The sequence below is a fragment of the Miniopterus schreibersii genome (genome assembly GCF_964146895.1).
Source record: "Miniopterus schreibersii genome assembly, chromosome: 8".
In the NCBI taxonomy this organism is placed as follows: domain Eukaryota; kingdom Metazoa; phylum Chordata; class Mammalia; order Chiroptera; family Miniopteridae; genus Miniopterus; species Miniopterus schreibersii.
In genome coordinates, this window is record NC_138109.1 from 17,441,963 (window position 1) to 17,453,945 (window position 11,983).

General features: G+C 58.9%; 1 protein-coding gene across 1 annotated transcript; it reads left to right on the forward strand.

The window, feature by feature from the left end:
• The first annotated feature begins 204 nt into the window (after positions 1 to 204).
• Positions 205 to 9,829, forward strand: TINAGL1 (tubulointerstitial nephritis antigen like 1). The gene is made up of 12 exons (XM_081145530.1): positions 205 to 292; positions 722 to 1,039; positions 2,006 to 2,069; positions 5,652 to 5,744; positions 5,951 to 6,065; positions 7,177 to 7,300; positions 7,386 to 7,536; positions 7,637 to 7,826; positions 7,950 to 7,995; positions 8,242 to 8,365; positions 9,152 to 9,197; positions 9,291 to 9,829. The coding sequence occupies exons 2-12, from the start codon at positions 730 to 732 to the stop codon at positions 9,429 to 9,431; spliced, it is 1,404 nt and encodes a 467-aa protein (XP_081001656.1). The 5' UTR covers positions 205 to 292; positions 722 to 729; the 3' UTR covers positions 9,432 to 9,829.
• The last annotated feature ends 2,154 nt before the right edge of the window (positions 9,830 to 11,983 follow it).

Below are 11,983 nucleotides of genomic sequence, written 5' to 3' on the forward strand. Positions count from 1 at the left end.
GTTCCGCCCCCTAAGGGAACAGCTTCCACCGGAGACCAAGCAAGCTCAGTCACACTGTCACTGCGCCCCTCACTAGTCCCAGCCACCCAGCGGGGCGCTGCCCCAGGTGCAGGCGCGGGCTCCTCCCTCTGGCGGCCGCCTGGCCGCGCTCCGAGGGTGGGGCGGTACAAAAAAGCGATCCCGCCCCGCGCTCCTCACTTGACTTTGAGTGTCCAGCGGTCACAGGAGTCCGGTCACAGGAGTCCAGAGGCGGTGCGTGGGGCAGCCTGGGCCAGCCCACACCCCTCATCAGGTAGGGACGCTCCCCTGTTCAGAAGGGAGAGGGTGTAGACAAGGTACAGAGAGGAAGAGGGGGCAGGCAGAGGCACGTGACAGATGGCAGAGAGGGGGCGTGGAGTGGTCAGAGGGACACCGAGAATGGAAGAGACCCACATCAGGGATGGAGGCTGAGGCAGGGGCAGATGGACTCAGGGCAGGAGAGATACAAGTCAGGGAGGGGTTTCCTTTCTTGCCCAGCCCCCTTCCCCCTGTAACTGAAGGCATGTAAGCTGGCTCCTCTGCCCTTGTGCTGCCTAGGGACACAGGAGTCAGGGGCTTTGATCCTGCTAAACCCCCTGGGACTCATAGTCCCAGGAAGCTGAGAAACCAGCCCCTGGGGTGCCAGGGAGTCTCTGCTGCCCACTGCCTCAGACCCCTGACCTCTGCCCTCCCTGGGGCCCAGGAGGCACCATGTGGAGATGTCCACAGGGCCTGCTGTTGCTGCTGCTGTTGGCTGCTGAGTTGGCCCTGGGTATCCGGTGGGGTCGTGGGCGCCGGGAGCTAGCCCCAGCTCTGCACCTGCGGGGCATCCGGGATGCAGGCCGACGGTACTGCCAGGAGCAGGACCTGTGCTGCCGAGGCCGTGATGACCACTGCGCCCTGCCCTACCTGGGCGCTACCTGTTACTGTGACCTCTTCTGCAACCGAACCATCTCCGACTGCTGCCCGGACTTCTGGGACTTCTGCCTCGGCGTGCCACCCCCTTTTCCCCCCAGCCAAGGTGGGCACCAGATAGCCAGGGTTGGGTCACTTTTTCAGCCCCAAACTCAGCAAGGCTCAGGAGCAAGGCTGATGTGTTGATATTTCCAGGGGAGGCTTTGTAGAATATGGGAGAGACCCCACTTCACTCTCTGTACCTCTAGGAAGTCCCCGCTCTGGTCTAACTTGAATCTCTCCAGCAAGACTGAAAGAGAGATCCTTGGTCAGTGGGATTCTAAGTTGGCCCTGGAGAAGGGCAGCTTCCTGCCTTTTCTCCCAGTCCCGTTTCCATATTCCGGACATGGAAGGTGCTAGCCCCGCCCGCTGATTCACCCTCAGGTTGATAAAGCATACAGGGGTTGGTCAGGGTCATCTTAGCTATTCTTCTGCTTGTGCCCAGGATTCTCTACCCCTGAGATAGCTGGTCACACCTGGGAGATGAGTCAAATCTGTTCCTGCTGTCAGCCCTCACCACCTTCCTTTTTATGCACTTGCCCTGCCCAATATGAGAATTGAAATCCTTCCCCTGTTGCATGGGACTATGGGTGTGAGACTGCATCCCTGGGCTGCCATCCCAAAGTGCTGTATTATTTTAGTGGAGTCATTTGCTTTCTCTGGGCCTCAGATTCTCCATGCATTCCCCGCCCCCCCCCCCCCCCCCCCCCCCCCCCCCGCCCACCATAACCCTGTCTCCAAGCCCCAACTCATTTACACACAAAGGATCCCAGGAGTGTTGTGCTGGGCCGAAATTGAAGCAAGAAGGATCTAAGTTGGAGTCGCTGGTGAACTTCCTAAGGATCAGCTGGCGTGCGGCCCTGCAGGAGATGTCTTCAGTTATAGTTTGACTTGAGTTTCCCTGAGGGCTGGTGTGTGTGTGCATGTGTGTGTGTGTGTCCAGGTTTCTGGACACCTGACCTTTGATGGCTTGGACATCTCAGCCCATCGTTTCTGGTCTCAGTTCCGCTTCTCTTCTCTTTCTTCCCACCAGGATGTATGCATGGGGGTCGCATCTATCCAGTCTTGGGAACCTACTGGGACAACTGTAACCGTTGGTGAGTGTTTAGGGCTTGGAGAGGGCAACCCTCTGGGCTTTGTGACTGACAGACTTGGTTCAACCCCTATCCCTGACACCCACTTGCAGGGGGCAAAGTCCTTTCCCTTCTCTGAGCCTCAGTTTCCTCAGCTGAAACATGGGATTTTTTACACTGACCATGTCAACTTACATAAACAACATTCTAACAACATTCCCCAGGGATGATCAACCACGGATACTTGACTCCAGGTGGGGCCCTGAGCTGAGAGTCATTCCTGGCTCCTCCTGGCCTGGACTGGGCTACTGCCCCTCTCGACCTTTCCCCATGTCACGGGAGAGTCAGAGAAGGGGGCGCCAGGAAGGAAACCCCTGACTGCAGCATCCGCTGCCCTGGAACGGATGAGGGTCAGGGATGGCTGAGCTGGAGGTCAGCCAGCCGGCAACAGGGCCTTCCCTGGAATGCGGTCCCTCTCCCTCCTTCACCCCCCATTCTGGACAGGAGGAGGAAGGGGCCAGGGGTGCCCCCCACTTTAATCTGAAGCCTCAGATGGGAAGTGGAGGAGGCCTGGGTAGGAAGCCTTGAATGCCTTACTGGCAATAATGGAGACCCTGTAACTTAAAGGAGGAGGCCCTGCACCCATTCCACCCCTGCCCTCTTTGACTGGGAGGCCCCAGAGAGAAGGAAATTTTTGGAATGCATTACGCACAGGCTGTTTCCATTGCCTCACTGGCTTGAGGGGTGCTGGGTGAGAGTGTGTCTGGGTGAGAGAATGTGTGTGTGTGTGTGTGTGTGTGTGTGTGTGTGTGTGTGTGAACTGCGTGTGTACTCAAAAAGATGGAGTGTGCCTGCATGATTCTGCCAGGCCTGATAGGATGCTTCTGGACACTGAGGAGTTAATCTCTCCCACACCTGTCCCTGGGACCTGGCCACACCAGACCCCCACTGGAATGCTGGGACCTGTTGTCACCAGTCCAGTCTAGACCTGCTTAGCCCTAGGGGCAAAGGGGAGGTGGCAGGCAAGGGCTGACCAGCCCACTGCCCACCCAGGCTAGCCCTGGACAGCTGTGTTCCCTGTGCTTGGCACCTGAGGGAGGGTATGGGGCAGCCCTGTGGGCCTCCCAGGCTGAGTGAGCCCTCCGAGGATGGGAGATGCTTCGAGAGAGTCTAAGGGGGGAGGGAAGGAGGAGGAGAGCCTCCTTTCCCTGCAGTCTCCTCTGGCCCTCCCAGAAAGTGCTCCCGCCCACCTCCTGGGACTAGAGAGCCCAGCCATACTGCTTGGTTCCCCTTGAGGCTCCTTATAAAGGCAACATTGGAGGCGGGAGCCTTGGGCGGGCTTGGAAGGAGGCAATTTGGCATCTTGTAATAGCAGAGTTATGAGCTTGTAAAAGCATCGAAGAATTCATAGAATTCAACTATTCAGTGGACACCTATTTTTTAAAGACCTACTATGTGCAGCCAGAATGCACGACAGGTCCTTATCCTTGCAACGGAGCTTCCAGTCTAGCGGTGAAGACACACAAACAATCAAGATTGCTGCAACCTCTTATTAGCGTGATGGGGAAAACAGAATGAGGGGATCTTAGTTTAGAGTGGGCGGGGGCGAGGGAAGGCCACTCGGGAAAAGACATTTATGCTGATACCGGGAGATGAGAGGCCCAGGAGGGCACATGGGAGGAACAGCTTGTGGGAAGGCCAGGAGATGGGACCCAGCTCCCTGCAGCTGGAGCCGTGAAGTGGGGAGAGAGACCTGGGGAGGTGCAGGCCACTTCCCGTGAGTCTCCTAAGCTGTGGCGAGGCTTCTGTATTTTGTTCTGTGTTGTGGAAAGCCACTTAGAGAGCACATAGTCTGATTTACCTTCTTCAAAGATCTCTCTGGCTTCAGAAAGGGGTGTAGGGGGGATCAGAAAAAGGCAGGGAGCCTGGTTCGTGAGAGGTGATGAGGGCCTGGAGTACTCAGTGGCAGTGGAGGGGTGACAGGCAGATGGGCTCAGAGCCTTTTGTGATGTGACTTCCTGGACCTGTTGATTGAGGCGGCTGGGGGGGAGGGCCTGGAACCACAGAGCACACGGCGTCCTCGCCTGAACACCTGTGGGGAAGGTGCCATTATCTGAGTTGAGGATGTTGGGAGAGGAGCAGGGCTGGGGAAAGGCAGTCTGGCCGTTTGAAGTTTGAGATGGCTTTCACACAGCCAGGGAGCTGTCAGGAGGCCAGCTGGATCTGCGCCTGACGCTCCAGAGGGCCGGCCGGTTCCGGTACTGAGACAATAATGGTCCGTAACAATTCTGGAGCGCTTCAGATGGGCCCCTCCGAGCCAGCCACTGCATCCCCGAAAGGCCGAGCCAGCCTTGTCCTCGTTCCACAGACGACGGTTTAAATCACTTACCTGAGGCCACGTGCCTCGTCAGCTGGGACCGGAACCCAGGATCTGAATTGCAGAATCCATGCTCTTAGTCACTTGGTTATACTGCCTCATCCATTCACTCAACAGATCTTACTGGGTGCCCAGTATGTGCTAGGTTTTGTTTTGTAGGCACTGGAGATACCAAATAATACCTGCCCTCGAGGACCTTAGAGTCTCTGAGGAAACAGGTATAAGCAGCATCAGTAACTAAATATGTAGTATGTCAGTGATGGCATCTAAGGGGGAAAAGAAAACCGGGAAGCGGGGCAGGAAGAGCGCAGGATGTGGAAATGTAAGATAGGGTGGCCAGGGCAGGCCTCCCCGGCGATGTGACCTAAAAGCAAAAAAGGGAGAAGCGAGTGAGCCGTGGGATGTTGGAAGAAGGGCAGCTCAAAGGCCCTGGGGCAGGAGCGTGGCTGGTGTGAAGTCAGAGGGCCAGCCTGGCTGGGGCCTGGGGAACCAGGACTAGGAGGGAGGGGTCAGAGAGGGGACAAAAGGACAGATTGTGCAGGGCTTTGCTGGCACTGTAAGGACTTTGGCCCTTATTCTGTGATGTGAAGCCAGTAGAGGGTTTGGGCAGGGGAATGACGTGATGTAACTTGGGTTTAACAGGAACACTGGCAGCTGTGTTAAAAATATACTGGGGGTGGGTACAGGGCAGAAGCGGGAAGAATAGGAGACTGCAGCCTAATCCGGGTGAAAGGTGATCGAACCGTGGGGTCTACAGGAAAGAATGAGACGTAGTATGGATTTTAGATGTGTTCTTATGGTAGAGCCAACAGGATCTGCCAATGAATTAGATAAGCAAATAGGAGAAAAAGTCAGGCTTTTGGCCTGAGCTCCAGGAAGGATGGAGTGGCCATTTTCTGGGGACTGTGGGAGGAGCAGGCATGGGAGTAGGGGTGACCAGGATTCAGTTTGCGATGTGTTGTTTGACCTATTGGTAGACACCCCAGTAGTGATGTTGATTGAGTAGCAGTAAGATTCTTGAATTTGGAGTTTAGGGAAAGATCCGGTCAGATATAAACTTGAGAATTGTGAACTTGAAGTTGACATTTAAAACCACCAGGCTGGATGGGATCATCTCAGGGTCTTGCCATAGACATTGGTTCAGAATCTCAGACCTACACTGACCTCTGAGGCCTCTGCCCTTCAGAAGCTGCCCAGCATCCCCTCACTTCTTCCTTCCCGTTCGCCAGCACCTGCCAGGAGAAAGGGCAGTGGGAGTGTGATCAGGAGCCATGCCTGGTGGACCAAGACATGATCAATGCCATCAACCGGGGCAACTATGGGTAAGAGGCCCTGGAAATGTCCCAGTGGGCACACATGCATGTGCAGACACAACACATGTGCGTTCTGCCCGAGACGCATGTCCTGCCAGGCACACCCACTCTCAGGTCTTATTTATGTGGACCCTTAGCCAGTATACATCTCTCCTACCCACATGCATGTACCCCCAGCCTTAGCAGGTCTGTCACTTCCATCCCTTCTCTTCTAGGTGGCGGGCTGGGAACCACAGCGCCTTCTGGGGCATGACCCTGGACGAGGGCATTCGCTACCGCCTGGGCACCATCCGCCCATCTTCCTCTGTCACCAGCATGAATGAGATTCACGTAAGTCCATCCTTGCCCACAATCCTACCACCTCATTGCCTAGGATCCCAGGGATTCTGGCACCCTGTGCCCTATTTGTCCAAGGGCCTGGGCACATCCCTCCTTGATAGGCTGTGTGATGCTGGACAAGTCACTCTCTTTCTCTGGGCCTTCAGTTCTTGCCTATAAAAAGATGCACTGCACTAGTACTGATGCTCAGATTCTGAGTGTTGTGGTTCCAGCCTGAGCCCCTTCTTGGTCTCCCCAGCCTGGGAAAAATGCCATTGGTCCCAGTACGGCTGGGTCAGGGCCTGAGGGGACAAGAGGTCACCTTGGTATTTTGGGAAGGGAAAAACAGACACTCCTCCAGCTTTGGCCAGAGAGCAGCAATTCTCGGAAACAACTCAGCAGAACCCCAAGGGACGAGGGGGCTTCTCCCTCCCCACTAGTGGGACCCTCTTGGGGGAGAAATGGGAACTAGAGCCAAAGAGTCAGAGTGAAGAAGGGGCACTTAAACAGGACAGGGCTGGGGCACCTGCTGGAGGCTCCCTCTTTCAGTGGTGGGTAGGGAGAAGGCAGGGGCTGGCCGAGTGGCCCTCCTTGATGAGGGACTTCAGCTCAAGGCTGGGGTGAGCAGCCCCTGCCCCTGCCCTTAGGCCCTGGGGCCTCTGCTATTTGCCTCCTGCTGTTTGCCTTGGCAGCCTGCTCAGTTGCAGGACCCCACTGCTTCTTCCCTCCCCTGTCCTCAGCGGCCTGAAGCCCAAGGTCTGGCAGGAAGGAGGATGTGACAGGTTGGAAGGTGCAGAGGAAGAGCGAGGCAGGGGTTGAGTATGAAAAGCAGGGTGACTCTGGCCTGGCCACTTCCCTGTTCTTGGCCTCAGTTGTCTCATCTGTAAAACAGAACTAGTTGCCCCCCTCCTGACACTAGGGAGGCACCAGGTAGTGCTTGGGTCTTGTGCTCAGGTCTTCCACTCGAGTCAACGTGGAGGTCACTGAAATCCTTCCACAGCAGGAGGGTTCAGATCCAACCGCAAAAGGCCTTGGGCTTTTGGTGGCCCTTTAATGCCAACAGGCCTCTGAAGGGCAGGCCGGGCAGAAGCAGGAGGCAGACCAAGTGACTTTTGCCTTGCAGACAGTGCTGGTCCCAGGGGAGGTCCTGCCCACAGCCTTTGAGGCCTCTGAGAAGTGGCCCAACCTAATCCATGAGCCTCTTGACCAGGGCAACTGTGCAGGCTCCTGGGCCTTCTCCACAGCAGGTAAGTCCAGGACAGGGGCTGGCTCGGCAGGAAAGGAGGGCCAAGGCCTGAGCCCTCTGATGGCCCTTCTGCTTCCTTCCGCCAGCCGTGGCATCTGACCGCGTCTCAATCCATTCTCTGGGACACATGACACCTGTCCTGTCACCCCAGAACCTGCTGTCTTGCGACAAGCACAATCAGCGGGGCTGCCATGGTGGGCATCTTGATGGCGCCTGGTGGTTCCTGCGCCGTCGAGGGTGAGCAGCGCAGGGTGTGGATAGAAAAGAGGGCATGCCGCAGGGGCCTTCGGGAAGGCCACGCTCACCCTGCCATTGCTCCCTCCTGCCGCCCCTCCAGGGTTGTGTCTGACCACTGCTACCCGTTCTCGGGCCAGGAGCAGAATGAGCCTGGCCCTGCACCCCGCTGCATGATGCACAGCCGGGCCACGGGTCGGGGCAAGCGCCAGGCCACTGCCCGCTGCCCCAATCACCACGTCCATGCCAATGACATCTATCAGGTCACTCCTGCCTACCGCCTCGGCTCCAGTGTAAGTGTGCACTTGGGTGAGGGGGCAGAGGAAGAGAGCTGGAAGGCTGGACAAAGGCCGGAGCCTCACCCCTAATGGCCACTCTCCTAATGGATACTCTCCTCCCTACCTTCCACCCTCCAGGAGGAGGAGATCATGAAGGAGCTGATAGAGAATGGCCCTGTCCAAGGTAAGTACCCCTCCTCCTGCTCCCCGATTCCACAGGGCACAGCAGCACAAGTGGCCTGTACAGCATTGAGCAGCAAGTCCACTGGGGCTGGAAGTGGGCGGACCATGTCCCCTCCCCATGGGCAGCACCTGGAGGGAGCACTTATTCTTGGTAGGGGAGGCCCTGGGGCCTTGGTGTGCATCTCCACTCGGGCTTCGTGCCTGTGCTAATGGGCTGAGCCAGCCCTACTTTGACCTCTGCCCACAGCCCTCATGGAGGTGCACGAAGACTTCTTCCTGTACCAGGGTGGCATCTACAGCCACACACCAGTGAGCCTTGGGAGGCCAGAGAGATACCGCCGGCATGGAACCCATTCGGTCAAGATCACAGGGTAAGGGGCTTTGGGGTACAGAGGGAGTTGGGAGCAGCCGAGTTTACACTGGGGCTCTGAGCCTGTCTTGAATCCAGACCATCTCTCTGCAAAGCCCCACTTCAAAGAGGAGGAAACCAAGACTTGAAAAGACGAGGGACTTACCCGAGTCACACCAAGAGTGGGGTGCCTTTTAAGGTTTATGAGGGACTGTTCCTTCCTTACACACTGGGACAGAATAACTCCAATGAAATATAGACAAGGATTCAGAAAAGCTCAGCCTCTCCCCATCTCAGCACCTGTTCTCAACTCTGCCTGACTCAGCGACTCACTTCCCCAGCCTTCAGTTTCTCCACCTGAGATACCAGGAGATGTTAGAGTGACCGATTTCAGTTGTCTAACCAACTAAAGTACTTCACAGTGGGAGTTTGGGGCCTCTAAGGTACCCACATTCTCTGAGTCTCTTCCTGCTGGTCCCTGGGATCCACCCCTCCTTGGCTCCCCAAGTGAGGCAGGAGGGCAGGCAGAAGTGTGGGGTTCCAGAGAAATGGTCTACAGGATGGGGCTCCCCCTTTTCTGTACACCCCTGTTATCCCTTCTAGTGTCTTCCCCCACACTGGGCACAGGTACACAAACTTAGATGTGGAGACTGAGGGAGGTGCAGACACGGACAGAGACCTACCCAAGTCTTAGGGTGTACCCAAGTGATCAAAGGCAACAGGGGCCCAGATAGGGGAGGCCCGGGGGTGGAGCCCCTGAAAGCATGTGGAGTCAGCACCCTTGCCTCTGCCTGGTTCTGGTCCGCAGGTGGGGAGAGGAGTCGCTACCTGATGGAAGGACGCTCAAATACTGGGTGAGTCCCTGCACTTCCGGCCCTGCAGCCACTGTCCCCCTACCCCCCCATCCCCTTTTCCATGCCTGTGCTTAAGCCCCTCTTCATTCCCAGACCGCGGCCAACTCCTGGGGCCCAGCCTGGGGCGAGAAGGGCCACTTCCGAATTTTGCGTGGAGCCAACGAGTGCGACATCGAGAGCTTCGTGCTGGGTGTCTGGGGCCGTGTGGGCATAGAAGACATGAATCACCACTGAGGCCGTGGGCACCATGCCAGGCGAGCTGGCAGAAGAGTCTCCTTTGGGGTGGTGCCCCCTACCCTATCCGCCTGCCTGATAGATCCCGTGATCAGGACACAGGCGGGTGCCGGGGCCTAATTCTCCAGGGTTCCGCTGATGCAGCGCCCAGCCTGGGAGCCTCGGGCAGGCGAGACTGGTGGAGCCCCCAGAACTCCCAGTGGGTATGGGACAGAGCCTGGCTGGGGAGGAACCAGCTTGCAGACCCTAGGCCCCCCGCCCCCCACCCAAGACCACTGAAGCCAGGACACCATCAAGTCTCCAGCCCCACCACCCTATCCCACCCCTGTACTTATTCTCCAAAGATATTTATTTTTGTTTTCACAGTTTTAAAATAAAACAAAGTACTGATAACTCTATTAACTTGGAACTTCAGGGAGAGAAAGCGAGGCCAGAGTGGGGTGTCACATGGTTAGAAGGCAGAAAGTGCTGACTGAGGTCTTGCTGGTTGGCAGGGGTGGGTGGACCAGACAGCTGAGTCTTCATTCAGCCCTAACTGTCAGTGGCCCTGGGCACTGACTCCCTTGGAGGTGAAGCATGGATGGTAAGACCTTTTACCCCCAGAGAGACATAAGCCCGTGGGGGGGGGGGGGGGGAACCTTTCAGATGCCGAGTCAGCACTATCTGAAGGGGGGAGGGCAGCCCACCAATCAGCAGGCAAGGGGGGCACAGCCCCACAGAAGTTGAGCCTCTGTCTCTGCAGGTCAGTCTTTCCAGGAGACCCAGGTGAGGGCCCCCCTCTCCTTCCCCTGCCCCTGGGCTGAGCTGAGCCTGCCTCTCCAAGCCTTCTCTCTACCCCACCATCCTGGGCTCCCATGACAGCAAAGTAAGCCTAGGTCTCAGCCTGGCTTTCAAGGCCATCGGGATCCACCTCACCAGCCTCTTCACCCTGTGCCCAGGCCACTCCAGAGTCCTCACTGCTCCTCAGATGCCCAGTACAATGCAGGCCATTGGGCATTTGCACGTGCTGTGCCCCCAGTCCAGAGACCTTCCATTCTACCCACCCCTTGTCCCTGCCCCACTCCCATTTCAAAGCCAACTTCATTCAGGCAGTACCTGTGGAGGGTAACTGATGTTTCCCTAAACTACCGCAACCCCCCCTGGCATGGCTTAGACACCTTTCCCTGAACTCACCTGCACCTGCCCCTTGCACCTGGGATTTCATTATCTGGGTGTCTACTTACCTCCTCCGTTAGGCCCGTAGTCCCCATAGTCCCCAGGGCAGGGACCGGGTCTGGCTCATTAGTGGGTCCTGTATCAACACGGACACCCTGGCATAAGGTGGCATTACAGTTTGTGAGATGGCTGAGTGGGTATGACCCATTCTCTCCCCTCCACTTGCCTCCAAGGCCTGGACTCCAGCCCATCCCTCTAAGCACAGCCCCTGCCTCTCCAGGAACCCAGGGGGCTGTGCCTGGCGAGGAGGCGCCCCACAGCAGGAACCTTCCTCACCCACACCGAGCCCTGAGAGGGGGCAAGGCGGGAGGTCCTCCTGCCTGGCAGGCGGCCCCTCAGGACTAGAGTCCCCCCGGCCTTTCGGGCATCACCTGAAAGGAATGCGGGGGCCCGATAAGGGGCCGCCGCCTTTGTCTCATTTCCTGTTTGCCAGGACGTCCCGAACCCGCCGCCCCGCGGGCCCGCCCATCCCCAAGAAGCCAAGGCCAGGCAGCGGCCCTGGGGACCACGACGGGCGGGGACCCCGGTCAGGGAACGCCGGGCTGCCGCTCACCATCCGCTCCGGCTGCGGCCGCCGGGGCGCACCCGCCGCTCCCACGAGGCGGGGAAAACCCGTCCCGGGGCCGCTGGGCCGGGCGCGGCTGGAATTTTCTTCAAGGACCTTTGGCGGAAACTACAGACGGGAGGCGAGGGGAGGCGAGGGGAGGGGAGGGGAGGGGAGGCGAGGGGAGGGGAGGGGAGGCGAGGGGAGGGGAGGCGCGGGGAGGCGAGGGGAGGCGAGGGGAGGGGAGGCGAGGGGAGGGGAGGCGAGGGGAGGCGAGGGGAGGCGAGGGGAGGGGAGGCGAGGGGAGGGGAGGCGAGGCGCGGGGAGGCGAGGCGAGGCGCGGGGAGGCGAGGGGAGGGGAGGGGAGGCGAGGGGAGGGGAGGCGAGGGGAGGGGAGGGGAGGCGAGGGGAGGCGAGGGGAGGGGAGGCGAGGCGAGGGGAGGCGAGGGGAGGCGAGGGGAGGGGAGGCGAGGGGAGGGGAGGCGAGGGGAGGGGAGGCGAGGGGAGGCGAGGGGAGGCGAGGGGAGGCGAGGGGAGGCGAGGGGAGGGGAGGCGAGGGGAGGCGAGGGGAGGCGAGGGGAGGCGAGGGGAGGCGAGGGGAGGCGAGGGGAGGGGAGGCGAGGGGAGGCGAGGGGAGGCGAGGGGAGGGGAGGCGAGGGGAGGGGAGGCGAGGCGCGGGGAGGCGAGGCGAGGCGCGGGGAGGCGAGGGGAGGGGAGGCGAGGGGAGGGGAGGCGAGGGGAGGGGAGGGGAGGCGAGGGGAGGCGAGGGGAGGGGAGGCGAGGCGAGGGGAGG